At 46.8% G+C, this 27,714-nt stretch overlaps 1 protein-coding gene across 8 annotated transcripts in view; it reads left to right on the forward strand.

The window, feature by feature from the left end:
* The window catches only part of ccpg1 (cell cycle progression 1), a 96,433-nt gene that overhangs the window by 21,566 nt on the left and 47,153 nt on the right, over positions 1-27,714 (forward strand). For 6 of the 8 annotated variants that reach the window (XM_072470759.1, XM_072470765.1, XM_072470762.1 and 3 more), the window contains 2 exons: positions 22,628-22,724; positions 25,189-25,271. In XM_072470759.1, coding sequence (XP_072326860.1) covers positions 22,628-22,724; positions 25,189-25,271 — 180 coding nt within the window. The remainder of the gene's footprint in view (positions 1-22,627; positions 22,725-25,188; positions 25,272-27,714) is intronic. The other 2 variants (XM_072470761.1, XM_072470764.1) reach the window with 1 other exon arrangement.

Raw genomic sequence — 27,714 nt, forward strand, 5'->3', positions numbered from 1 at the left:
GCAACACACTAACAACAAAAATTGTGCAGGTTCCATCAGAAAGGACACCGTAAATCTCCATTGGTTCCTTTTTACCATCATCTGGACACCTCATTGCTCTATAGCGAACAGAGTCGCAAAGGGGTTCATCTGGTGGGAGCCAGACTCTAAGTCATCATCATCTCCCGGTTGCCATACTCGTGACTGGAGTAGCTGTGCCAAAGCTGCTTGGGGCGAAATGGGGTCTATCACATCATTCCGGATGAGTCTGTACGAATTGTCTCGCTGCCAATGTTTTGTGTCGAGGTTGGAGGTGGTCGGGGGCAATCCATAGTCGTTGGGCGGTGGGTCTGTATCAGGGGCTTTAATGTATGTGGTCTCAAAGGGGTTGCTGGAATCTTGTTCGGAGTCACTGGGAGTGGGGCCTGGTGCAGGGGTGTAATCGTGTTGCGGTGCTATGGGGCTGTCGCTGTCGCTGCTGGTTGAATGAAGGGAGAGGCGTAGTCGTGCCTCTGTGGGTGAAGTCGAAGTAGTGTCTGAGGATGGGCTGGACTGGTTGGGGGAGGGTAGGAATAGGTCGTCCGTGGGCGGGGCATGTTCATCTGCTACTGCAAGTGAGATGTGGTGTGAATGGTTGTTCTATGTGCCATAAGCCTTAAGCTGGTTTATGTGAAACCATGCAGACTTGCCGTTGGGATAAGTAATTTTATATACGGAGGGGCTGACTTTATAAGAAATGGAGTGAGGTCCTGCAAATTTGGGGGAGAGGAATGAGCTGGGGTTGTATAGGGATAGCATGACCTGCTGCCCTACTACAAATTCTGTGGCGTGTACTGGCTTGTCAAAGCAAACTTTACTTTGTTTCTTTCGTGTCCCAGGCCTAACAGCTGCGGCGAGCTGGGCTGCTTTTACATACTCGACAATCTGGTGAACTGCTTTCTCATGGGTGAGGGCAGTGACTATGGGGCTGGCCAAATCGAGTCCTAACAAATATTCTGTCCCCTTCATGGGTCGTCTGGTCATGAGGGTGTGAGGGGTGTATCCTGTCGACGTGGATACCGTGTTCCTTATGAACATTAGTGCAAAGGGGAGAACTGTGCCCCAGGTGCTCTTGTACTGTTGCACCATTTTCCTTAGGGTTGCTTTGAGAGTCCTATTCATTCTCTCAACTATTCCGCTTGATTGGGGGTGATATGCAATGTGGAATTTTTGTTTGATTCCGAAAATTGTGAGGACGTTTTTCATCACTCGTCCTGTAAAATGTGAGCCTTGGTCGGACTCTATGCTGCGGGGAAGACCCCATCTTGTAAAGATGTGCTGAGTGAGGAGCTTGGCTGTCGCTTTAGCTGTGTTCGTTCTGGATGGAAAAGCTTCCACCCATTTTGTGAAGGTGTCGATGACCACCAACACATACTTAAAACCATTCTTGCAGTGGGGTAGGGGTCCTATATAATCAATCTACAAATTCGTCCCGGGGCCATTAACGGGGCGGGTGTGACTGAGCTGACCTTTCCTTGCATATCTGTCCGGATTGTTCTGGGCACAGATTAAAAAGTTTTCAATGTAGTGCGTTACATTGGATTTTAAATCAGGCCACCAGCAGAGACGTCTGAGGTTGGCGTGGGTTGCTTCTAAGCCTTGATGTCCATGGTTGTCATGGAATTGACAAATAATTTGGTTTCTGTCCTGAGTGGGGACCACATAAATACCTTTTAAAATTATACCGTCAGGGGCTGATTTAGCACAGGGCTAAATCGCTGGCTTTGAAAGCAGACCAAGGCAGGCCAGCAGCACGGTTCAATTCCCGTACCAGCCTCCCTGAACAGGCGCCGGAATGTGGCGACTAGGAGCTTTTCACAGTAACTTCATTTGAAGCCTACTTGTGACAAGCGATTTTCATTTCATTTTCATGTGTCGTCAATGTGTTCTTGTATTTATTGTAGGGGACTGGGAAGTTGCCTTTTTAAACTTCCCTGAGCTTCTCATAGTCTTTTTGGGCCTGTGCTAAATCCTGAATGTTGGTCTGAGAGACCTGAACCGTGTGTACTGGGGCACTCTAGGGAGGATTGCAAAAGTTACCGTGTTTGGAACCTGCCTTTGCTAGGGCGTCTGCCTTAACGTTACCAGGGGGGAAGAACGATGGTGGCTACGAACTTTAGTAATACCATATTTCCGATCTTGAGCTGTCCTTAGAATATGCTGGAGTAATGGAGCTGAGGGTAGGGGTTTTCCATCTGCGGAAACAAAACCTTTAGATTCCCACAGCGGTAGGAATTCTGTTAAACTATTACAGACATATAGGCTGTCGGAGTATATGTCGGCTGGGGTGAGGAACTAGTCGGGGTGCTCTACAATATACGCTACGGCTGCCAGTTCTGCTGCCTGTGAGCCTAGATGTCAATTTCAAAGATATCTCCTTTAACGCGCGTCCCTGCGCATCCTCTACATATATACCGCAACCGGTAATCCTTTTACCGTTCAAAACTGTGGAGGAGCCATCCACATAAATCTTTAGGAGTGCGCCTATGTCTGTGGGCTGGGGTCTCTGGGGTGTAGTACCTGGTTTCGGGGGAGCTGACTTTGGTACAAATGGTCCCGTGTTGTGTTTGGTGGAGATGATTTCACATTCATGTGGGGTGCCGGCATTGTGTAAATTGTCTGCGAGGAAAGTGTGTGTTTTTGTCCTCTTCACTGTTATGTCCCGTCCCTGTAAGAGAAGGGTCCATCGGGCGGCGCAAATGTGGCTGACTGTGCCGTCCTTTAGTCTACCATCCAGGAGAAGTTGTGTTGGGGTGTGCTCAGTTAAAATGGTGATGGGGTTGAGTCCTGTTCTGTAGGCGAAGTATTGAACTGCCCAAAAAACTGCGAGCAGGTGCCTTTCGCAGGCAGAAAATCATTGCTCGACTGGATCAAGTACTCGTGAGGCGTATGCTACAGGGCCTAAACGATCGTGTCTTTCTTGGAGGAGCATGGCCGAAAGGGTTCGGTCGATGGTTGCAACTTCAATTGCATATGGGGAGAGTGGATCTGGGACCTGTAATGCGGGAGCTGTGCTGAGGGCTCGTTTTAATGCATCCACGGCATCCATGTGCTATGGAAGCCATTCCCATGGTGCTTGCTTCTTTAGGAGTTCAGAGAGGGGCGCTGCCTTTGTGGCAAAACCGTTGGTGATTCCTACAGTAGCCAACCAGTCCTAGAAATGACCAGAGGGCTGTGACATTATGGGGCAGGGGTAATTTGACAATGGAGTTGATGCGTCTCTGCTCGATCTTGCGTTTGCCATGGGTGTTCACTGTTCCTAAATAAATTACTTTTTTTCTTGTAGAATCTGGGCCTTTTGGGGTTCACTTTGCATCCAATATGTTGAAGGAGTCCTAATAATTCGGCGAGAAGCGAAATGTGCTCTCCCTTAGTGTCCGTCTGCAGTAGCAAGTCGTCTACATACTAGACAAGTCAATCGGGTCGGGAAAATTTGGCTAAACCATTCGCCGGCTGTCGGTGGAAAACGGAGGGGGAGTTGTGGAAGCCTTGTGGAAGACACGTCCACGTGTATTGCTGTCCCTGGAAGGTGAAAGCAAATTTATTTAAGGTTTAAGGTGAGAGGGGCAAGGTTTAGAGTAGATGTACGAGGCAAGTTTTTTACGCAGAGGGTAGTGGGTGCCTGGAACTCGCTACCGGAGGAGGTGGTGGAAGCAGGGACGATAGTGACATTTAAGGGCATCTTGACAAATACATGAATAGGATGGGAATAGAGTGCTACGGACCCAGGAAGTGTAGAAGATTGTAGTTTAGTCGAGCAGCATGGTCGGCACGGGCTTGGAGGGCCGAAGGGCCTGTTCCTGTGCTGTACATTTCTTTGTTCTTGTTCTTATATTGGCACGCTTTATCCAATGGAATGGACCAAAAGTCGTTGCTAATGTCTAAAACTGAATTTTTTTTGACTGGACACCATGTTTTAGCATTGTCTCGGGACTCGTGGCTACGGTGGGGGCTGCTACTGGGGTTACTTGGTTTAGTTCCCGGTAATCGATGGTCAGTCACCATGATCCATCGGGTTTCCTGACGGGCCAAATTGGGGCATTGTTTGTTGAGGCTACTGAACGGAGTATGCCTTGGTCAAGCAAACTCTGGATAACTTTTGAGATTTCTCTCTCTGCTTCTTGGGGAAAACCGTACTACTTTTGGGGTTTGGGGTCGGGACCTGTAATGTTCACTAAGCCAGCGATCTTGCCACAGTCGTGCTTGTGCTGGGTAAAAGCTGCTTTGTGTCGCTGCAAAACGTCTCTAACCTCTCTGTCCTGACTAATGGATCGAGGGTCGAACCAGAAGTCTCCTACTGTGCTAATTCTGTTTTCGTAGTCTCCAACTGTGAGCGTGGCGGGGGCTCGTGCTGCCTTTGGCGTTCTCCACTCACATTTGTTTACGGGGTCGAACGATAGATTGTGGGAGCTCATAAAATTTATACCTAAAATGTGTTCGGCTATCTGGGGTAGATCGACTAGAACTACGGGATGTTTAGTTTTAATGTTCCGTATCTGAATCGCTACAGGGGCTGTGATGCGTCCCTATTGCAAGTGCCCTGTAAAACCGCTGAGAGTAATGGTGTCTGGTGGGCCATGTGTCTCGCTGAAACATTGTGGAGGAGTTGAGCGTGGTGCGGGACCCTCCTGTGTCCCAAAGAAATTCTACGGGGTGTCCCCGGACTGTGCCTGCCACTACCGGTCTTCCGGACTTGTCCCAAAGGGTGTCGCAGACCTAAGTTGGGGAGTCCGAACACCGTCAGTCGGTGCCATTCATATCTGCGTTTTCGGAACGGGCGCTAACACTATGAATTGGCTTGGCCCTATTCTTATTCAGGGTGCCTGCCTGCTGGTTTCGCTGCTGTTTCTGGGGCGCATTGCACTCTCGTGCGTAGTGTCCTAATTGTCCGCAATTGTAACATTCTTGGGATTTAGGCTGCTGTGGGCTGTTTCTTCCCTCATTTACCCATGCGGGGTTCTGATGTGTCCTAACTGGATGCATGTTAGCATCTGCCTGCTTTCCTCTACTTTACCGTAAGTTGACTTTCCCTGAACGGACTGTTCCCAAGCTCGGGACAATCTCTTTAGTAACCATTTCTCATTGTGGTGCTCTGTCTTTTTCTGCCTACATTTGTTTAGGCCTTCTACGGGCTCTCCTTTGTTGTAGCCGATCGCATCTAGGATCGCTGCATGCATTACTTGGAGGGTGCCACCTCCTACATTTTGTGGGTCGGGAAGGGCTGCCACGACTGAGGGGTCGAGGCTCAAAACTGTGAGCTTTACTTGCTCCTTTTCATCCAGGCCGTACATGGTCACCTGTTGTTTTACTCTTGCGAAATAATGGTGTGGGTCCGATGTGGGTAGGAACGGTGTTATTTTATCGCACGCGTCCCTTAAATGAGTGACGGTTAATGGGGTGGTGTACAGAAAATCTGGGTCTCCGTCTGTTGTGGCCCTACGCTGTGTGGTGACAGGGTTCATAGGGTTGTGCTCTGCCAGTGCAGTCTGGGGTGGGGTGCTTTTCTTTTCTGAGGTTTGTCCTGAGTACATGTGCCATGTACATATCGATGGGCAGTTTCATTTAACTCCTGCCAATCGGGGCCATTTTCTTGGTCTAATTGGGGTCCAAACGTGTCCTGGAAGTCATTTTGTACAGAAAGCGGAGATTGCAGGTCTGCAATTTGCTTTCGGCATTTGGCGTGATCTATGAAGCTCTGCCTTTGATCCATCGTGGAACTGTGGAATGCTCGTTGGGCTGCTTTTAAATTGTTCTGTAACTGCTCGACTTGGTGTTCTGTTTCTTCTCTTACCAACACCGCGCGTTGCGTGTCTTGGTAGGCTGTGGTGGTATGTATTAGGGGTAATACGGTCCAACATAGGCCTTATCATATTTCGACTGAAAGCTGCTTAAATGGGCGAGACAAGATTGGTGTGCCCGTTTGACATCAGCCATCTCCTTGTCCTTCGCCGCTAACTGCTCTCTCAGTTCCCTGTTAACTTTCTCGTACTCACTCCAGTCTCTCTCACTATTCTTATCTCTCTCTTCAATCTCTCTGCGGAGCGTCCTCACAACCTCTTCCGTGCCTCGCAATTGTGCGAAGCAGGACACGATTGTCATCGGCTTACGAGCTTTCCCCAAGCTCTACTTGTGTATCTCTGACAGGTTCTCCCACCAAGTATGTCCTACACTTCCGGGACCTGTTTCATTGTTCTCTCAAAATTCACTCCAAAGGGGCCATCCTTTCCCTTTGAGATATTTTCTGATTTCCTCTTCCCATACGGGACACTATATTACTCTACTGGTCGCTGCGACCTCGAATTCCTGGGGGTTCATAAGGCGTTCCATTGCCTTCATTGCCATTTCTATCGCTATCTCTGGGGTTTCTACTGAATTTGGAACAGGGGGGAATAAAGTGGTGATGTAAACACGGGTACGGCTTACGCTATTTTCCGGTCTACAAAACTCCCGACAGTTTTACGCAACACAATCTCTCAGGTTTACCTTATATCCCTGTTAGTACGCATGCAAATAACACACTTCCGAATCTTGGAGGTTTGATCGGTATTGGTCTTGCGCTTGTGGTTTTTCTTTTTCCAATTGGATTCTAATTCAAATTTGGGTTCTCTCGGAGTGACAAAGCCACTTCTAGGTCGGGTCCCTTCAGATGTCGCCAGTAATGTTGCTCTGTTTATCTGGTTATAAATATGGCGGTCAAAAAGGTCGCCTTTCTTAATCCTAATTATGTTTCTACTTTTAGAGTCACCAGGTATCTCTCGATACCGCCACAAGGTTCAACCCGAATACCGATCAAAGAGCCAATACACCAGTTAGTTAGTTCAAAGTCAATACTATTTATTTACACACACAGTAAGATCTACTCATGCACAACAGTACTACAAACTAAACTATCTCTAACGCTAACGCCTATACTTAACTTTGGGTGCCCACTTAGTCAGAGGAACAATCTGAGGCTGTTGGGTTCGAAGAGAAACAGGAGAACAGCTAAGGTCGTCCGTCTGGTAGCGAGCATTGACCTTGAACTTACTTGCTTCTGGTGATGCTGGTGGATGGGTCTCTCCGCCTGAGAGCCAAGTCCAAGAGAGCGAATCTCTCGTGGGGGTTCCTTCTTGTACTTGGAGGGGCTTCGCGCACTATTAGGTGGGCCTTAAACTTGGTCCCAATTAATTGGGCAGCTTCTCGATCATTGTTATCGATCTTGACCAATAAAAGGGGTGGGTGCCCTGATGGCTGGGCGTGTCCTAGGTGGCCGTTGGCCTTGCTTTGTTTGTGTCTTTCTGGCGCCGGGATGTCTGTAACAGTATCAACTACCCGAGTGTTAGTCTTTTGTTCCTCTGAGATGGGCCATCAATATACTAATCGACCCAGAGTTTCGATTCCGTCTGGTAACTGCTTCCCAAATATACATTCAGGCACTGTGCCTGCTTGTTGTCTAGCATTGTCCACATTTCCCTACATTCTTTGTGGGTGCCCATTTTGTATTCTGGAAGTGGCCATCCCAGATGGCTACAAAAATGTGATTATCTGCTGTATTGTTAAACTTACTTTTGTAAATGTATGTTTGAAAAAGCATTTGAATAGCAGTGAGAATAGATCAGAATAATACTGAGCACATACTGGGAGATGTGATTTCTAGACAAAGTTATTATCGTTCTTCAACTTCTAAAGATGCCTGAGGTCTTAAAGATGGAGACAGTAGCGTGGCTACCCATCCTTCCCAACCTGGGTATAAATTAATAGGTATTCAAATTGGAAAACATGGATAACCAGATGGGATGGTGTTTAACTGACGATGATACTTTTGGGTTTGGATTCCTTAATGTTGACATCAGAACAAGAAATTATGCTGATCTGTATTAATTATTGATGCCCACACCTGCAAGTCCCCATTTGGTCAGATATAGAGCAGTATTTCTCTGGAAAAATACAAATCTGACGTAAATATCAACCACATAGCTCACGGTGGTGCCTTTGTTTTCTAATTAGCCAGACAAGCCATTACCTTTTGTTGCTAACTTGCTGTTCTCTCTTAATTTGGTTCTGTTTAATTACGTTTGCTCAAGAGTCGCCAGGTATCTTTCGATACCCCCACAAGGTTCAAAACCGAATACTGATCAAAGACTCGATACACCAGTTAGTAAGTTCAAAAGCAATGCTCATTTATTTACACAGTCAAATATACTCATGCATAAAACTCTACAACCTAAACTATCACTATTACTAAAAGCCTATACTTAGCTTCGGGTGCCCACTCAGTCAGGAAGAATGGCCGTTGCTCGGTTCTGAGGCTGCAGGGTTGAGTGGTTTACAGGATAGCAACTAGGAGCGTCTATCTTGTAGCGTGCGTTGACTTGGAACTTACTTGGTCTGGTGTAGCTTTGGCGGGTCTCTCCTCGCTGAGAGCCAAGGCCAAGAGAGCGATCCTCTCTTGGGGAGTCCCTTTTATACCCCAAAAGGGCTTCGCGTGCTTTTGGGCGGGCCTTGAACTTTGCCCCAATTAATTGGGCTGTTTCCCAATTGTCCTTATCGATTTTCCTCCAATAGAGAGGTGGGTTCCCTGGTTGCTGGGGGTGTCCTAGGTGGCCGTTGGTCTGCTTTGTTTTAGTCTCCACTGGCGCCGGGATGTCTGTCTTAGCATTGTTTACCTAAATGTTGCCTTTTTTCCCGGGGATGGCTCATTAGTATGTAGATGGTTCTGCAATACCGGTCCTGTCTGAGAGCCACAGCGCTAATCAACAGACAGAACTTGCACCTGCTTGCTTTTTCGGTAATGTCCAATTTTCCAGCATTCTTTGCAAGTGTCTATTTTGTAATCTGGACGTGGCCATCTCAGGTGGCTACACTCCCTTGTGATCCTAAGCGTGAAGGATCACATTACTGCATCGTCTTCGTCCTCTGACCAAACGGGGCACTCATGATCAGGCTGTACTTTGCCCTATTCTGTGAAACACAATTTTACCTAAATCATTTGAAGTACATACATTATTATAAAATTCTACGGGGCGCTATGACATTAATGCATATATTACAGAAAAATAAAAAAACTGGAACCTCTAACTATCCTCAATAAACTCCTTACTCAAACAATCCCAAAAATAACATCTTAAACTACAAAATAGCAGCACACCGATTTCTCTGGCCTGGCAGTTAGACATATTTCTTTATTTAACGGAATACATGTAAAGAGAAACGGATGCACTTTAATTCATGTCAAGGTGTTTTGGGGTTTGGTGAAATCCGAAAATAGGGGACCTAAACCTGTATACCGGGGCGCTAGAGCGGTAGGCTCTCCTTCGCCATTTTCTGATTCTAAGTGTCTGCATGACACTGCAAAGTATCGCCAGTACTAAGAGGGCTTCTACTACATACAATAATGAGTACCAGGTGATAAACTTATCACACTAGGTCGGGGTATTGTTAGCTGTCGCGGGGCTAGCTATCTCGGGGTTCTGTGTATTGCAGGGGTGGGAATCATTCACGGCTTGTGTGGTAGGGGCCGGGGGTAGTGTCCGCGTGCAACTGAAGGGATCCCGCTAAGACCCAGGTGAAAAAGATGGAGGTCGTCTTCATCTTTCTGTGTTCCTCTGGGGTTCCTGAGGTTCCGGAGTTTTGTGAACACAAGCATAATATATTTTATTATCTTGCTTAAGATCTCATATGTCTGTCTGTCTGTCCTTTGTTGCCAATTTCCCTTTATAATTGGTCACCATCTGTGACTCCCTCATTTTTATTTTTATTTTTTAAACCAAATGTTTGGGACATCCGAGAAAAATACTGACATAGTGCGAGCTGTCTCGCAGCCTGTGCGGTCTGCCATCTTAGCGTTTTAGGATGTAAATGGCATACGGAAGCAACCTAAGGGTTGCCAAAACCAAACAAAAGAATTTCGAACTGAAAATGCCAAACTGGGGTGCGTATGGGCCGCGGCGGGTAAGAAATGGGTGGAATCTCCGGGTAGGACGGTGATCAATGCCGTTTGTGCTCGCCCTGAGCGTAGCTGATCAGAGGGGGGTCCTCAGGTAGGGCGGGGACCAATGCCGTTTCTCCACTGCCTGAGCAACCGGCAAGAACGGGTAAGAATGTGGTCGTTGTGGGGGGCTGCCTCTCGTGATCGAATCAGGAGAGTACCTCTTGTGTAGTGTTCTGTCGACAAATAGTTCCTCTGAACGGTTGTCTGGGGACAAACTTGTGCCTCTTGCAGGCACTGGTACAGCCTGATCATGAGTGCCCCCTTTTGGGTGTCAAAGGAGTGATGACGTGGGGCTGTGAAAACTTTCGAGTTTACGAACAACACTTAACATTAACAATAACGAACAAACATGCAACAAACATGGTGCACGTTCCATCAGAAAGGACACTGTATCTCTCCATCGGTTCCTTTTTTTCTCCAGCATCTGGACACCTCGCTGCTCAATAACGAACAGGGTCGCAAAGGGATTTGTTTGATGGGAGTCAGACTCCATGTCGTCATCTTCTCCCGGCTGCCAAACGCTTGACTGTAGTAACCGTGCAAAAGCTGCTTGGGGTGTATTGGGGTCCATCTCATCATTCCGGATGAGCCTGAACGAATTGTCTTGGTGCCAGAATCGTGTGTCGAGGTTGGAGCTACTAGGTTTCAATCCGTAATCGTCGGGTGGTGGGTCTGGGTCAGGGGCTTTGATATATGTAATCTCGAAGGTGTCAGTGGAATCATGCTCGGTTTCGCTGGGAGTGGGGCCTGGTACAGGGGGATAATCATAACGTGGTGTGCTGTGGCTATCATCATCTTGATCGCTTTCATGATCGCTATCATTGTCGCTGTCGCTGCTGGGTGAAGGAAGGGAGAGGTGGAGTCGTGCCTCCTGGGTGGAGTTGAAGTTGTGTCTGAGGACGGGCTCGACTGGTTGGGGGAGGGTAGGAAAACGTCATCTGTGGGCGGGGCGTGATTGTCTGCTGCTGCGATCAGGATGTGTGTGGGGCTATTCTGCGAGCCATAAGCCTTGAGCTGGTTTATGTGAAACCACGCAGACTTACCATTGGGATATGTAATCTTGTATATCGAGGGGCTGTCTTCGTCCGAAATGGAGTACGGTCCGGAGAATTTAGGGAAAGGAATGAACTGGGGTTGTATAGGGAAAGCATCGCTTTCTGCCCTACTGCAAACTCAGTGGCGTGTACTGTTTTGTCGAAACAAGCCTTGCTCTGTTTCTTCCTGGTTCCAAGTCTCACAGCTGTTGCGAGTTGGGCCGCCTTTATGTTCTGTATCAATTGTTGAACTGCATTTTCATGCATGAGGGCTGTGACTGCGGGGCTGGCCAAATCCAGTCCTAATAAATACTCAGTGCCTTTCATGGGGGTCCGGTCATGAGGGTGTGGGGGGGGGTGTATCCTGTGGACGTGGATACCGTGTTCCGTATAAACATTAAAGCAAATGGGAGAACTGAATCCCATGTGCTGTTATTCTGCTGTACCATTTTCCTGAGGGTGGCTTTTAATGTCCTATTCACCCTCTCTACAATACCACTTGACTGGGGGTGGTATGTGATATGAAACTTTTGTTGAATGCCAAAAATCATGACGTTTTTCATTACACGTCCTGTGAAATGGGAGCCTTGATCGGATTCTATACTGTGGGGGAGTCCCCATCTTGTAAAGATGTGTGTTAATATTTTAGCCATTGTCTTGCCCGTATTAGTTCGCGATGGAAAAGCTTCCACCCATTTTGTGAAGGTGTCGATGACCACCAACACATACTTATAACCATTTCTGCAAGGGGGTAGGGGTCCTATATAATCTATCTGGAGATTTGTCCAGGGTCCATTAACAGGGCGGGTATGACTAAGTTGAGCCTTTTTCGCTTATCTGTCCGGATTGTTCTGGGCACAGATTAAGCAATTCTCTATGTGGTGCGCTATATCGGCTTTTAAATCAGGCCACCAGCAGAGCGATCTTAGGTGGGCTAGGGTGGGTTCAATACCTTGATTGTCATGGAACTGACAAATGATCTGGTTCCTGTCCTGGCTGGGAACTATATAAATGCCATCCTTTAAAATCACACCGTCATGTGTGGTTATTGCATTCTTGTATTTATCACACTGGGCTGGGAAGGTACCCGTTAAAACTTCTTTGAGTTGTTGCTCTTTTTAGTCTTAGCTTATTAGCTCTGATTATGTCACCTTTGCTCACGAGTCGCCAGGTATCTTTCTGATACCGCCACGTGGTTCAAGCTCGAGTTATGATTAATAAGTCAGCACACCGCTTAGTAAGATTGAAATCAACGGTCATTTATTATATACAACAACTAATGCTTACACAATAATCCTACCATCTATATCGAAACCAACACTACTGGCCAATACTTAACTTTAGGAAGGGCCCACCAGGTCAGGGAAACGAATGGCATATCGAATCGGATCTGGCCCACGGGATTCAAAAGGCTGATACGGGTCGATGGCTAGGAGTCTTTATCGGGTAGCGATCGCTGGAGTCAAACTTACGGTTCTTTGCTGAAGGTCCTTGCGAAGGCTGCGAGCAGGTGAAGAAGGGAGAGAGAGAGAGATCTGAACTTGGCCCCTCACTTTATAGGGCCCAGGGGCTTCCCGCCTCTCGGGGCGGCCCTTGACCCTGAGTCCCAAGTGATTGGACTTGTTCCCAACCACTGGGTTCGATATGCTCCAATAATGGGGCAATTCCTCGATCGGGGGGTGGTCGTTCACCTGTCTTTGTTTCGACCACTGCAGGCGGCGACAGGTCTGGCCCGGCATTCAATTGCTAATATGTTGCAATTGTTCCCGGGGATAGCCGATTAAACTGCAGATGTCTGGGTTGATGTGCTGCTAATAGTCTTGAGTATCGATCTGGGCCGACTTCCCCAGAGCCGAATACGCTATTCTGTCTGCAGCTGTCCGTTTGTGTCCTGTTGGCTGCTTTTCCCATCAGCCTTTTCGGTTAGCCATTTTAAATCGGGTTTTGGCCAAATTAATAAGGAATCAGCCATTTTAGGTGGCTACAGAGTTTCTCGTCCTCTTTCTGTGCCTTCGCTAGATCCTGAATATTAGTCTGTGAGACCTGAACTGTGTGTACTGGGGTGCTTTCGGGGGGGGTTCCAAAAATAACCATGCCTGGAGCCTGCCTTCGCTAGGGCGTCTGCTTTAACGATATCGGGGGGGGGGGGGGGGGTGGGGGGGGGGAAGAACGGTAATGTCTGCGAAATTTAATTATTCCTATTTTCTATCCTTCGCTGTCTCGAAGATATGGCGGAATAATGGGGCTGAGGGTAGGGGTTTACCATCCGCGGAAACAAATGGGTCGCTGCCAGTTCTGCTGCCTGCGAGCCTAAGTGTCCTGGCAACTTTAGTGAGATCTCATCTAGGGCACGTCCCTGCGCATCTTCTACTTAAATACCGCAACCGGTGATTCTCTTTCCATTTAACATTTATGTGGATGAGCCATCCACATAAATCTTAAGGGGTGCGCATGTGTCTGGGGTCTCTGGGGTGTATTACCTGCTTTCCTGGGAGGTGTTTTAGGAGTAAATGGGCCTGTGTTCTGCTTTGTGGTGATGATCTCACACTCATGAAGGCTGCCTGCATACTGCAAATTATTGGCAAGGAAGGTGTGGGTCTTGGTTCTTTAGACTAATGTCCCGTCCCTGTAAAAGAAGGGTCCAACGGGATGCGCGGATTTGGCTGACTGTGCCATCCTTAAGTCGGCCGTCTAACAATAGCTGTGTCGGTGTGTGTTCTGTGAGGATGGTGATGGGGTTGAGTCCTGTAATGTAGGCAAAGTATTGTCCTGCCCCAAAAAACTGCGAGCAGGTGCCTTTCACAGGCAGAAAATCCTTGCTCTACAGGATCTAACACACGTGAGGCGTGTGCTACGGGGCGTAATTGGTCATGGCGTTCCTGGAGGAGCACGGCCGAAAGGGTTCGGTAGGTACTTGCGACTTCGATAGCGTACGGGGAAAGTGGATCTGGGACCTGTAGTGCTGGGGCTGTGCTGAGTGCTCTTTTTAACGGCATCCGTATGCTGTGGAAGCCATTCCCAAGGTGCCTGCTTCTTGAAGTTCGGAAAGGGTCGCTGCTTTAGTGGTGAAACTGTCAATATAGTTTCGGCAGTAGCCAACCAGTCCTAAAAATGACCGGAGGGCTGAGACATTGTGGGGCAGGGGCAATTTGACGAGCGAGTCAATTCTCTTTTGCTCGATCTCACGTTTACCATGTGTGATCACTGTTCCCAAGCAAATCACTTTCTCTTTCAAAATCTGGGCCTTCTTGGGGTTAACTTTACAACCAATTTCTTTGAGGAGTCCTAGGAGTTCGGTGAGAAGCGAAATGTGCTCTCCCTTTGTGTCTGTCTGTAGTAACAAGTCGTCTACGTACTGGACCAGACAATCGGGGCAGGGAAATTTTGCTAATCCATTTGCCAGCTGTCGGTGGAAAATGGAGGGGGAGTTGTGGAAGGCACGCCTATGTATACTGTTGTCCCTGGAATACGAATTTGTACTGGCACGCTTTAGCCAATGGAATGGACCAAAAGCCGTTACTAATGTCCAAAACCGAAAAAAATTTGACTGGAGTCCCTGTTTGAGCATGATCTCGGGACTCGTGGCTACGGTGGGGGCTGCTGCTGGGGTTACTTTGTTCAGTTCCCGGTAATCCGTGGTCAGTCGCCATGATCCATCCGGTTTCCTGACAGGCCAAATTGGTGCGTTGTTTGTGGAGGCTACTGATCTCAGTATGCCTTGATCCAACAAACTCTCTATTACTTTGGAGATTTCTCACTCTGCTTCCTGGGGAAATCCGTACTGCTTCTGGGGTTTAGGGTCGAGACCTGTCATGTTCACAAAGTCAGCCAATTTGCCACAGTCGTGCTTGTGCTGTGCAAATGACGCTTTGTGTTCCTGCAGGACTGCCCTAACCTGTTTGTCTGCACTAATGGCTCGAGGGTCGAACCAGAAGTCTCCTACTGAGCTAATCCTGTTTACATACTCTCCTACTGTGAGCGTGGCGGGGGCTCGTGCTGCCTTTGCCATTTTCCAAACACACTTGTTAACTGGTTCAAAAGAAAGGTTGTGGGAGCTCATGAAATCGATCCCTTTGCCTGCCACTACTGGTCTACCGGACTTGTCCCAAAGGGTGTCGCAGACCCAAGTTGGGGAGCCCGAACACCGTCAGTCGGTGCCGTTCATGTCTGCATTCTCTGAACGGGTGCTAATGCTATGGATCGGCTTTGCCCTATTCCTGTTTCGGGTGCCTGTCTGTTGGTTTCTCTGCTGCTTCTGGGGCGCTTGACACTCTCGTGCAAAGTGTCCTGACTGTCCACAGTTGTAACATTTTGGGCTGGGGTGGGCTGTTCCTGCCCTCATTTACCCATGCGGGGTTCTGGTGCGCTTTAACTGGATTCATATCTGCCTGCTCTTCATCTGGTTTTATAAATGCGGTTTTGCCTTGGACTGATTGCTCCCAAGCGCGGGACAATCTCTTCAAAACCCATTTTTCATTGTGGGCCTCGTCTGAGGGGTCATGATTTGCGCCGCTTTCTGTCCTGCGTCTGTTGCGTGAGAGACTAGGATTCAAGTCCATTTGGCCATATTATCTGGGGACAAATGGGCACGGGCTAACTCTCCGCAAACTGCTGTGAAGTGTGTCCACAAGCGTCCAGCAAATGCTGTGGGGTGCTCTGTTTTCTTTTGCCTACACTTGCTTAGGCCTTCTATGGGGTCTCCTCTGTTGTAGCCGATCGCATCAAGGATCGCTGTGTGCATCGCTTGGAGTGTGCCTCCTCCTACATTCTGTGGGTCGGGAAGGGCTGCCACGACTGAAGGGCCGAGGCTTAGAACTGTGAGCTTCACTTGCTCCTTCTCGTCTAGGCCGTACATGGTAGCCTGCTGTTTGACTTTCGCAAAAAATTGGTGGGGGTCTGATGTGGGAAGGAACGGTGTAATTTTTCCACAGGCATCCCGTAATTGGGTCACGGTTAACGGGGTTGTGTAAAGGTAATCTGCATCTCCTTCAGCTGTGGCCCTGCGGTGTGTGGTTACAGGATTCATGGGGGGGTGGGGGGGGGGGGTGTTCTGCCTGTTCGGTTGGTAGTTGGGGCACACTCCTTTTCTGGGGTTTTTCCTGCGTATATGTCCCATGTACGTATCTATGGGCAGTCTCGTTCAATTCCTGCCAATCAGGGCTGTTTTTCTGATCTAACTGGGGTCCAAATGTGCTTTGAAACCCACTTTGAACAGAAAGCAGAGATTGCAATTCTGCAATTTGCTTCCGGCACTTTGCCTGGTCTACGGAGCTCTGCCTTTGTTCTGTCGTGCAAGTATGGAGTGCTCGTAGGGCTGTTTTCAAATCATTGCACTGTTTCTGCAATTTCTCAACTTGTTGCTCGGTCTCTTGTCTTACCAAGACCACACGTTGCGTGTCCTGGTAGGCCTCATCATATTGCGTTTGGAAACTACTCAAATGCGAGAGACAAGACTGGTGTGCCCGCTTGGCATCACCCACCTCTCTGTCCCTTGCTGCTAACTGCTCCTTTAAATCTCCATTCTCCTTCTCTACTTCGCTCACGTCTACCTCACTACTTCTGTCTCTCTCTATCTCTCTACGGAGCGTCCTAACGACCTCCTCTGTGCCTCGCAGTTGTGCCAAACAGGACACGATTGCCATCGGCTTGCGAGCTTTCCCCAAGCTCTTGTGTATCTCTGACAGGTTCTCCCACCAAGTATGTCCTATACTCCCAGGACCTGTTTCGTCATTGGCGCAGAATTCACTCCAAAAGCGCCATCCTTTCCCTTTGAGAGATTTCCTGATCTCATCTTCCCAAATGGGATACTGTCCTACTCTACTGGTCGCTGCGACCTCGAATCCTGGGGGTTCATAAGGCCTTCATTGCCATTTTCTCTATCTAGGTTCTCTACCGAATTTGGAACTAATTTCCGGCCTACAAAACTCCTGACAGTTTTACGCAACAAAATCTCTCCGGTTTACCTTGTATCCCTGTTAGTACGCATGCATTAACACACTTCCGAATCTCGGAGGCTTGATCAGCACTGTTCTTACGCTTGTGGTTTTTCTGTTTCCAATTGGATTCTCAATTCCAATGTGGGTTCTCTCGGAGTGGTTAGGCCACTTCTAAGTCGAGTCCCGGCGGAGTCGCCAGTAAATGTTGCTAACTTGCTGTTGTCTCTTAATTTGGCTCTGTTTATAATTACGTTTGCTCAAGAGTCGCCAGGTATCTTTCGATACCGCCGCAAGGTTCAAAACCAAATACTGATCAAAGACTCGATACACCAGTTAGTAAGTTCAGAAGCAATGCTCATTTATTTACACAGTCAAATATACTCATGCATAAAACTCTACAACCTAAACTATCCCTATTACTTAAAAGCCTGTACTTGGCTTCGGGTGCCCACTCAGTCAGAGGAACAATGGCTGTTGCTCGGTTCTGAGGCTGCTGGGTTGAGTGGTTTACAGGATAGCAACTAGGAGCATCTATCTCGTAGCGTGTGTTGACTTGGAACTTACTTGGTCTGGTGTAGCTTTGGCGGGTCTCTCCTCGTTGAGAGCCAAGGCCAAGAGAGCGATCCTCTCTTGGGGAGTCCTTTTTATACCCCAAAAGGGCTTTGCGCGCTTTTGGGCGGGCCTTGAACTTGGCCCCAATTAATTGGGGCGTTTCCCAATTGTCCTTATCGATTTTCCTCCAATAGAGGGGTGGGTTCCCTGGTTGCTGGGTGTGTCCTAGGTGGCCGTTGGTCTTCTTTGTTTTAGTCTCTTCTGGCGGCGGGATGTCTGTCTTAGCATTGTTTACCTAAATGTTGCCTTTTGTTCCCGGGGATGGCTCATTAGTATGTAGATGGTTCTGCAGTACCGGTCCTGTCTGAGAGCTACAGCTCTAATCAACAGGCAGACCTTGCACCTGCTTGCTTTTTCGGTATTGTCCAATTTTCCCTGCAGTCTTTGCAAGTGTCCCTTTTGTAATCTGGACGTGGCCATCTCAGATGGCTACACTTCTTATATTCAAAATACTTTTCCCTGTTTTTGGCTTTCCCATTTAATAAGTGGGATCCTGGAATTAAAGAATCTGAATTTAAAAAATAAAATAAACAAATTAGAGGACCCAATTCATTTTTTCCAATTAAGGGACAATTTAGCGTGGCCAATTCACCTATGTTGCATATCTTTGTGTTGTGGAGGCGAAACCCACACTAACACGGGGAGAATGTGCCAATTCCACACGGACAGTGACCCAGAGCCGGGATCGAACCTGGGACCTCGGCGCCGTGAGACAGCAGTGCGAACCACGGCCCTACCGTGCTGACATTAAAGAATCTGAAATGGCTGCTCTTGGGGATATTTGTATTGGGTGTAAAAAGGACATATTCTAAGAACGATGTGGCTTCGTTCCAGTCTATCACTATGCAGTTTTCACAAACAAAACTACCTGTAAATTTGCCTCATAATAAACGTGAAATATCTCCAACGAAAATTCTAGTAATTAAGCCGAAAAGCTGGAGAAATATTTGTAATGATATTTCTCCCCGAGATATTTAATTCAGATGAGGTTGAATGGTACTGTGAACATCAACTGATATCGGAATTTCCTCAGTCTTTGTATTGAAATGTAAACTGGTTTCCACGCTAATCATGTTAACAGAAGCTGATGCAGAAGTTTATGGAAATTTAATTTTCACACCCCAGAGTGTAAAAATTGGGATAAATAATCAAGGCCTGACGAAAGGGTGGACCATGTGTTATCTTTTTTCTTTAAGTCCCTCTTTATCCAATTGATAATGAAATTTAAAGTGTGAAGCCATCAAACTATGTACATTAAGCACAACATGTTTAAGAAAATGCAATTGTGGGAACTTGCTTTCAAAAACAAGTAGCAGGATGTGATGCATTACAAAAACATTTTTAAAGATGTGGAAAATATAGATTTCAGGAAAATATAGATTTCAGTAAAAGCAAATGAAAGATCACAAAAAACAATGCGATAAAGCCAGAAATGGAGGACTGATCTTGCTAATTTTAAACTTTGGATGTCAATTTATGCCTATTCAGAATGGTTTTTTGCTTGGGGGAAGAGCTATGTTAATGAGCTAAGTGGAGTTTCAGCGGATGCATCAGGAGTGGCGCTATGTAAAATATGTACAACTGTCTTCAACACCCGATGCAGTTGTTGCGTTGAACAATATGTGGAAATCCTGGCCTTCTATTTATTGAGTGAGAGATTGTGAAGTTTTAAGATGTTCTGAAATGCTTTCGAGTAAATAAATGCTGGTGATTGTTTTATTGCATTCATTGGATTGCTTCAGCAGGAAAGCATTTTTGCTCAATCAGTACCGTAAACTGCCTGCTATACTATGCGATGCCAAGATGTATTCAGCAATTGAATAGCTGATACTGACTGCTGTGGTTAAATATTATACCGATTGCTTCTGTGGATAAAATGCCATTAATATTCATAATAAAACACCAGAAGACCGAACCCGGGTCCTCGGAGATGTGAAGCAGTAGTGCTAACCACTGCACCACCATGCTGCCCCAGCCCCTGCCCTTTTTTAAAAGTAAATTTAAGAGTACCCAATTTTTTTTTCCCCAATTAAGGGGCAATTTAACGTGGCCAATCCACCTAACCTGCACATCTTTGGGTTGTGGGGGTGAAACCCACGCAGACATGGGGAGAATGTGCAAACTCCACACGGATAGTGACCCAAGGCCAGGATTCGAAACCCGGGTCCTCCGTGCCACAGTCCCAGTGCTAACCACTACACCACATGCTGCCCTGTCCCTGCCCTTTTAAGAGTGCTACTCTTATAGTCTTTTAACCGTTTGTCCTAAGTAACCTTTGCTTGTGGTAAAATGTGCTTTTACTCTTACTCTGGCAGCTTTACATCTTGTGAAGCAAACGTTTTCACTAAGCACATATCTGGTTTAAACTATAGCATTATGTTGGATTGGATTTGATGGATCAAATTGTATGTTATGAATCAGTGATGAAGGGGCGGCACGGTAGCGCAGTGGGTTAGCCCTGTTGCCTCACAGCGCCGAGGTCCCAGGTTCGATCCCGGCTCTGGGTCACTGTCCGTGTGGAATTTGCACATTCTCCCCTTGTCTGCGTGGGCTTCACTCCCACAATCCAAATATGTGCAGGATCGGTGCCATGCTAAATTGCCCCTTAGTTGGAAAAAATGAATTGGGCACTCTAAATTTAAAAAAAAAATATTTAAAAAAATAAAAAATGAATCGGTGATTAATTTCTGGAAACAATATACATGGGGTGCGATTCCCTGGCCATGTTGCGCTCGAGCAAGAGCACAACACGGCCGGAGAATCCTGAGAGAGCCAGGGGTGTGACCAAATGGGCGACAAGGTAGCACAGTGGTTAGCACTGTTGTTTCACCGCACCATGGACCCAGGTTCGACCCCCGGCTTGAGTCACTGTCACGAGCAGAGTCTGCTCATTCTCCCTGTGTCTGCGTAGCTTTCCTCTGGGTACTCCGGTTACCTCCCACAAGTCATGAAAGACGTGCTTGTTAGGTGAATTGAAATGAAATGAATGAGTGAAAATCGCTTTTTGTCACAAGTGGGCCTCAAATGAAGTTACTGTGAAAAGCCCCTAGTCACCACATTCCGGCGCCTGTTCTGGTGAGGCTGGTACGGGAATTGAACCCGTCTGCTTTAAAAGCCAGCTATTTAGCCCTGTGCTAACCCAGCCCCAGTATTGGACATTCCGAATTATCCCTCCCTGTCCTCGAATGGGCACCCGAGTCTGACGAATTGGGGATTTTCATAGTAACTTCATTGCAGTGTTAATGTAAGCCTACTTGTGACACTAATCAAGATTATTATTATTATTAATAAAATGGCATTGTTGAAGTAGGACTTAAGGCCTACCTACCTGGGATCTACCAGCCTCCCTTGATTCACCGGCCTCCCCAAGAACGTGGACCAGGAGGGAAGGCACCTGGGCGGTCTCCTGGGCCATCGGAGACCCCATGGTAGTCAGGGTCCGTGCAAGGTGGCTCCCTCGAACTGGAATATGGGCACCATTGCACTGCCAAGCTGCCGGGATGACACTTCCAAGCTGCCCAGATGCCAGGGTGGCACTGCCAAGCGTCCAGGCCTGAGGGGGGGCCATACCCATGAAAGGAGCATGGTGGCGGGGGATTTGAAGGGTGGGGATGTGCATGGCAGGTAGGTAGCGGCCTCCAGGAGGGGATGACAGGTGGGGCCCTGGAAGGGGAAGGGTGTGTTGGAAGGGGTATGGGGGGGGGGGGGCAGGGACCCCATACCGGGATGTCCTCACTTGTGGGTGTGTGGGGTAATGCCCATATGTGTGAGGGATGACATTTCCCATGGTTGGCAGGTGTGGGAACCCATAAGCTCACTTAGAGATCAGGGCACCCTTTCAAAATGGCGGCCCATTCTCTGAGTTCAGCTCCCCAGTGCTAAAAATAATTCTTAGGTGTGGGCTAAACCGGTGAGAAACTCCCCAGAGCCCAAAAAAGTGACTGTTATTGGATAGTGGTGGGGAACTCGCCGGCTGAACTGGTGGAAAACTCCCTGAAAAACTCACCACAAATGAACTTAGAAATTTTTCTGGAGACTCGCGCCCATGGTTTCTCTGGAGGAAATTTCCATTGCAGTCCAGCTAATATGCGGAATTTCAGGGTAAAGCCGAGACATGTATTTTTGAGGAAATCTTGGTATAAATGGTGAGTTTGATGCAATTGTGTATGGTTTTTGGAATCTGGACATGTTGCCTGAAAGAATATTAGGAACATAGGAAGAAGAATAGGCCTCATTGAGCTTGTTCTACCATTCAGTGAGATCATGGCTGATCTACAGCCTAACTATATACCTGCCGTTGCCCCATACCCCTTAATACCTTTCACTAGCAAAAAGATACCTTAGGAAAACAAAAATAATGGAGAAACAGTCATGGATCATTGAACATGGGACATATTCTTGTGAAAACAAAATTTGCTTTTGATATGCTGATTTTTATTGAATGTGAAGGCTGTGGGGCGCACTCTACATGTTTGAGATTTTTGTACACTGTTTTGAGCTGAATATCTTCTACATTAAGTTGCCTTGGTCTGAGACAGAATATATTCAACTTACCTATTTAAGAGAGGAGAATCAATTTGTGGCATATTATACAGTCCATTGGTAAAGAATGTTTGGGGGTTTTCATCAGTTACCTACATGTAGGGAAAAAAAAGGCACACTCTGGATTGTAGAAACCATTGTAGATTGGGGAGAGGTTAGCGATCCTGAACCCAAGTAGCATAGGTCATGTAAGATGAAGACATAGGCTGGGATTTTCACGACCTTCATAACGGGTTTTTCCAGCGGTGGAGGTGACCCACCATTGGCCGGGGTGTTCCCCGGTGGCATGGCCGGTAAGCCATGGAAAACGCCCGGTCCTGTCGCCGGCCAATGGCAGGCCGCTTCCACTGCTGGAAAACCTGCCGCAGAGGAGGCTGTAAAATCCCAGCTATATAATGTGCACACCTTCAAATTGATTTCCGAGAGGAAAGTCATGGATTGTACCTTATTAATACCAGTGTTTTGTTTTAAATGATTAAAATGGTACTGGCTTACTGATGATCATCTTTGCTTAGGGTTCTGATGTGGAAGTACTCAGTTCAGACAAAGGAGAGGCTGAAGGCATCTCGCAGCCTTTATCAGATCAACCTGACAAGCCTATGGAATTGCAAGGTAAGCAACACAGCCAAGTGGAAATAACTTTGAATAAGACCTATTCTTATTTTTAATTTTCTACTACAAAGGAAAGCATATAAGTAAGGAGTCACCAGATTGTTTACAATTTTGCCCCTTCCCCTGCTGCTGGGATACAGTTCCATGAGTAGTGGATACTCTCCAGCAGCTTGCCCAGGTGGCTGGCATTCACATGTGGGCCTTCTGGAAAGGGAGGCAGGCAATGTGGGCAACTGGTGGCTCCCTGGCATTGTGGTCCCTCACTCCTGGGCTTCACCCCTGGCCTCCCTTGAAATAGTCAGGCTTGTTGTCGGGCAGGATTTGGATAGCTTATCCCCTTCATTATAACCTAAACGTAAAGATGATACATTAAACCAAGGCTCTGTTTACGCACTCAGTTTGACATGAAGATCCAGTGATGCTATTCTACAAAGAGCGGGGAGTTCTCTTGGTGACCTGGCGAATGTTTGCATGTCAGCTAACGTTGCTGAAAACAAAATATTTAATCATTTATCTCCGTTCATGCTATTTGTGTTTCCCTACAATACAATCAAAGTGCTTCTTTGAATTTGAAACACCTTGGTGTGAGTTGAGGCCCTGAAAGAGGCTGTATAAATGCAAGTTCTTTTTTTCTCTTCTTTTGACCATTAAAAAAATTATTTCGTGGCTTTCTAGACCAGCCTTTATTGACCAGCCTTTATTGTCCATTTTTAATTGTCTTTGAGAAGGTGATGGTGAGCCGCCTTGAATCATTGCAGTCCATGAGGTGTAGGTACACCCACAGTGCTGTTAGGAAGGATATTCCAGGGTTTTGACCCAGCAGAGTCATAGAAGTTGACAGCATAGAAAAGGCCCTTCGGTCCATCCAGTCAAAAGCCACCTAATTATTCTAATCTCTTGGCCCATAGCCTTGTGTCCCTTTGCATCACAAATGCACATCTAAATACTTCTTAAAAGTTATGAGGGTCTCTGTCTCCACCACTCTTTCCGACACTTGGGTTCCAGACTCCCACCACCCTTTGTGTGAAAAGGTTTTTCCTCATAGGTGATGGTGTTCCACTGCATCTGCTGCTCTTGTCCTTCTAGGCAGTAGAGATCGTCGTTTTGGAAGGTGCTCTTAAAGAAGCCTTGGTGAGTTGCTGCAGTGTGTCTTGTAGATGGGACACACTGCTGCCACTATGCGTTTGTAAAGAGCGGAGGGAGTGAATGCTGAAGATGGTGAATGGGATGCCAATCAAGCAGACTGATTTTGTCCTGTTAAACTATGCATTACCATTGGTTATTAGTTTTGCCATTCTTAAAGACACGCATGATATGTTGCATTTGATAGAGGGAGAATGTGCTTTGTTCCAAGTGATTGTTCTGCATTGTTGTGAGAACTTTTTAATTTCAAATGCTTGTTTATCCTAGCAAACGGGGTGCTCCACTATCCTGAGCCCAAATGTTGACCATGCCAAGCTGAAATATGTTCCCTCTTCATGATGTGGGAAAGTGTTCATTGCTGTGCTTTTGAATGAGTCTCTCGTTGGGAACAGCTAGCCAATCGAAGTACCTTATTTCCTTGTGGTGGGTGAGGGGGAGGGGGGTAGAGGAAGAGATGACTAATTAGGGAAAAAAACCTCCTTGGAATATGCTAGAAGCTACAAACATTAGCAATTTTAATTGTACAATGTATATTTAATTACAATAAGGCAGAACATTGAGGTTAAGGGTTTTCGCACTGGGAAAGTCTTTGTTATTAACATAGTTTAGTTAGCAGCATTCCTTTTTTTTTCTTTTAATAAATTTAGAGTACCTAATTCATTTTTTCCCAATTATGGGGCAATTTAGCATGGCCAATCCACCTATCCTGCACATCTTTGTGTTGTGGGGGCGAAACTCTCACAAACACGGGGAGAATGTGGAAACTCCACATGGGCAGTGACCCAGAGCTGGGATCGGACTTGGGACCTCGGCGCCGTGAAGCAGCAGTACTAACCACTGCGCCACCGTGCTGCCCTCATTAGTAGCATTCCTAGCGAGCAAAATCCTCACAATTCGAGTTTAAATTGATTTGATTTTCAATTAGTCAAATTGTCCTTTGTGATTTAATTAAATTCCTAATACATTTTCTATGATATAGCATTATAAAGGGATTATAATTCACTTCTATTGTTTATATTTGAATATTAAATTGTAAATTATTGAAATAATTTTAACCTGTAATATATTTATGAATCTGATCTGAATAGTTTGAATATTGATTACTTTTATTAACTGGAAATGTTGCATTGCATTCTTTGGTTTCTGCGATCTAACCTTGCACAACTCTGGCAGTTGGTCTGGTGTAGAAAAGGAACAGATATTTGTCTCCTGGAATTTTTACTGTGCCAACTACTTAGTTAAACTTTTTAGAATAATTAGTTCTACATTTTAAATGTAATAAAAGCCTGAAATACGTTATTTCCCCCAATTTGTTTTTCAGCAGAAGAAACTGGGCACACACAACTGCCGGTAGAAACTCTCAGCTCCTCCGTTACATTAGCAGAAAAGGAACTCCTCTCCGAGGTGAGATTACACTGGAACAATCTTCTGTTATGAACACATAGACACAATATTCAATTGGTCAGGTGATAACACATTGTAGTTTTTACGTAGAGTGCAATCTATTTAAAAAAACAAAATTGAAACTCCTCTGGGCAACACGGTAGCATTGTGGATAGCACAATTGCTTCACAGCTCCAGGGTCCCAGGTTCGATTCCGGCTTGGGTCACTGTCTGTGCGGAGTCTGCACATCCTCCCCTTGTATGCGTGGGTTTCCTCCGGGTGCTCCGGTTTCCTCCCACAGTCCAAAGATGTGCAGGTTAGGTGGATTGGCCATGATAAATTGCCCTTAGTGTCCAAAATTGCCCTTAGTGTTGGGTGGGGTTACTGGGTTATGGGTATAGGGTGGAGGTGTGGACCTTGGGTTGGATGCTTTTTCCAAGAGCCGGTGCAGACTCGATGGGCCGAATGGCCGCCTTCTGCACTGTAAGTTCTATGAAACAATTTGCAGGATAATTTGCCATTACTTTGTCTGTAAAATGATTGAATAAAGATAGCAGAATTTTTTTTGTTGGAAAAATATACTTTATTTGTAAAATATCTGAAGGAACATTACAAACATTTCAAAATGGCCATCATAAGTGCAAAAATATTCAGGTTCTCTACATCAATCATGTTGCACTCTTGAGGTGCTTCAATAAAGTGAAAGAAAAGTCATTTCAAAATGGTTGTTACAAATGGTGCAAAGATATTTAAGTTGTCTACCTAGATCAAGTTGCACTCTGAAGCGCTTCAATACAATTGTGATGTGTGTAATATTCACTGTAAATTCATTGTGAGTCATACAGCCTGAAGGGGATCTGTACAATTCTACTTCCCTCAGTTCACTATGGCTGAAAGGTCTTTGACAGCAACCTTCCCCCATTGTGCACTGTGGCTGCTGCCCCATGCTTTAGTGCATCCCTCAGCACATAGTGCTTAGCTTTGGATTGTGCCAGTTGGCAACAACTGTCAGAGACAACTCCTTGGGCAGACCAAAGTGCATCTTTCACCGAGTTGATGATCCAGCAACAGCTGGTGTTTGTCTCGGTGTGCGCCTCGGGAAGCTCTCGAGCACAGAGTCCTATGAAAATACAGCACAGAACATGCCTTTCGGCCCACGATGTTGTGCCAAACATTTGTCCTAGATTAAGAAGAAATCAATCTACACCCCAGCATTCTACCATAATTTCATTTCATAGAATTTACAGTGCAGAAGGAGGCCATTCGGCCCATCGTGTTTGCACCGGCTCTTGGAAAGAGCACCCTACCCAAGGTCTACACCTCCACCCTATACTCATAACCCAGTAACCTCGCCCAACACTAAGGGCAATTTTAGACACTAAGGGCAATTTAGCATGGCCAATCCACCTAACCTGCACATCTTTGGACTGTGGGAGGAAACCGGAGCACCCGGAGGAAATCCACGCACACACAGGGAGGATTTGCAGACTCCGCACAGACAGTGACCCAAGCCGGAATCGAACCTGGGACCCTGGAGCTGTGAAGCAATTGTGCTATGACACAGAGCTTCTCTGGCTGAACCTCGACAAAAACACCTAGTCTCTATCCAGACCTTCTTGTCAAAGGCATATACCACAAGTACGTTGACAAAGGATCTCCTTCCCCACCACAGTCACCTCAGACATAATGTGCAGATGGGGTGAGACTCCGGGCATAGGAAGGATCTGACGGGAAAGGCCTTTCTCACCACCAGCCACATTATGTCTTGGTGCTTGTTTGAAAGTTCTGGTGATGAGGCATTTTGCCGAAAGACCTATGGCAGGCTGCTCCGAGAGCCATCCGACATGATCCACCATCTTTTCCTGTAGGGCCTCTACGACTTTACGTGGAGACTTTATGGTCGAAGGTGTTTTTCTGCATACATTTTTCCACAAGGGAGAAGCTGTATGGCTCAGTTCTACTGCTTGGAGCATTCAGCGGCATCATGGCTAGACCCATCATTTTCAACAGTGGGGGCAGGTAGAACCTCTGCAAGTAGTGACACTAAGTGTTTGCATACAGAGGGTCTACGCACAGCTTCTTCAGCCACACACACAGGTGGCCACCAGGATAAGGGTGATGTTGAGCATGGTTTTACCCCTTTTATAATAATCTTTATTAATGTCACACGTAGGCTTGCATTAACACTGCAATAAAGTTACTGTGAAAATGCCCTGGTCGCCACATTCCGGCACCTGTTCGGGTACACAGAATTCAGAATGTCCAATGAACCTAACAAGCACATCTTTCGGGACTTGTGGGAGGAAACCGGAACACCTGGAGGAAACCCACGCAGCCAAGGGGAGAACGTGCAGACTCCGCACAGACAGTGGCCCAAGCCGGGAATCAAAACTGGTGCTGTGAAGCAACAGCGCTAACCACTGTGCTACCCTATCTAGAGGTTTGTACATTGCATCCCTTAGA

The sequence above is a fragment of the Scyliorhinus torazame genome, chromosome 12, assembly GCF_047496885.1.
Source record: "Scyliorhinus torazame isolate Kashiwa2021f chromosome 12, sScyTor2.1, whole genome shotgun sequence".
NCBI classification, from domain to species: Eukaryota; Metazoa; Chordata; class Chondrichthyes; order Carcharhiniformes; family Scyliorhinidae; genus Scyliorhinus; species Scyliorhinus torazame.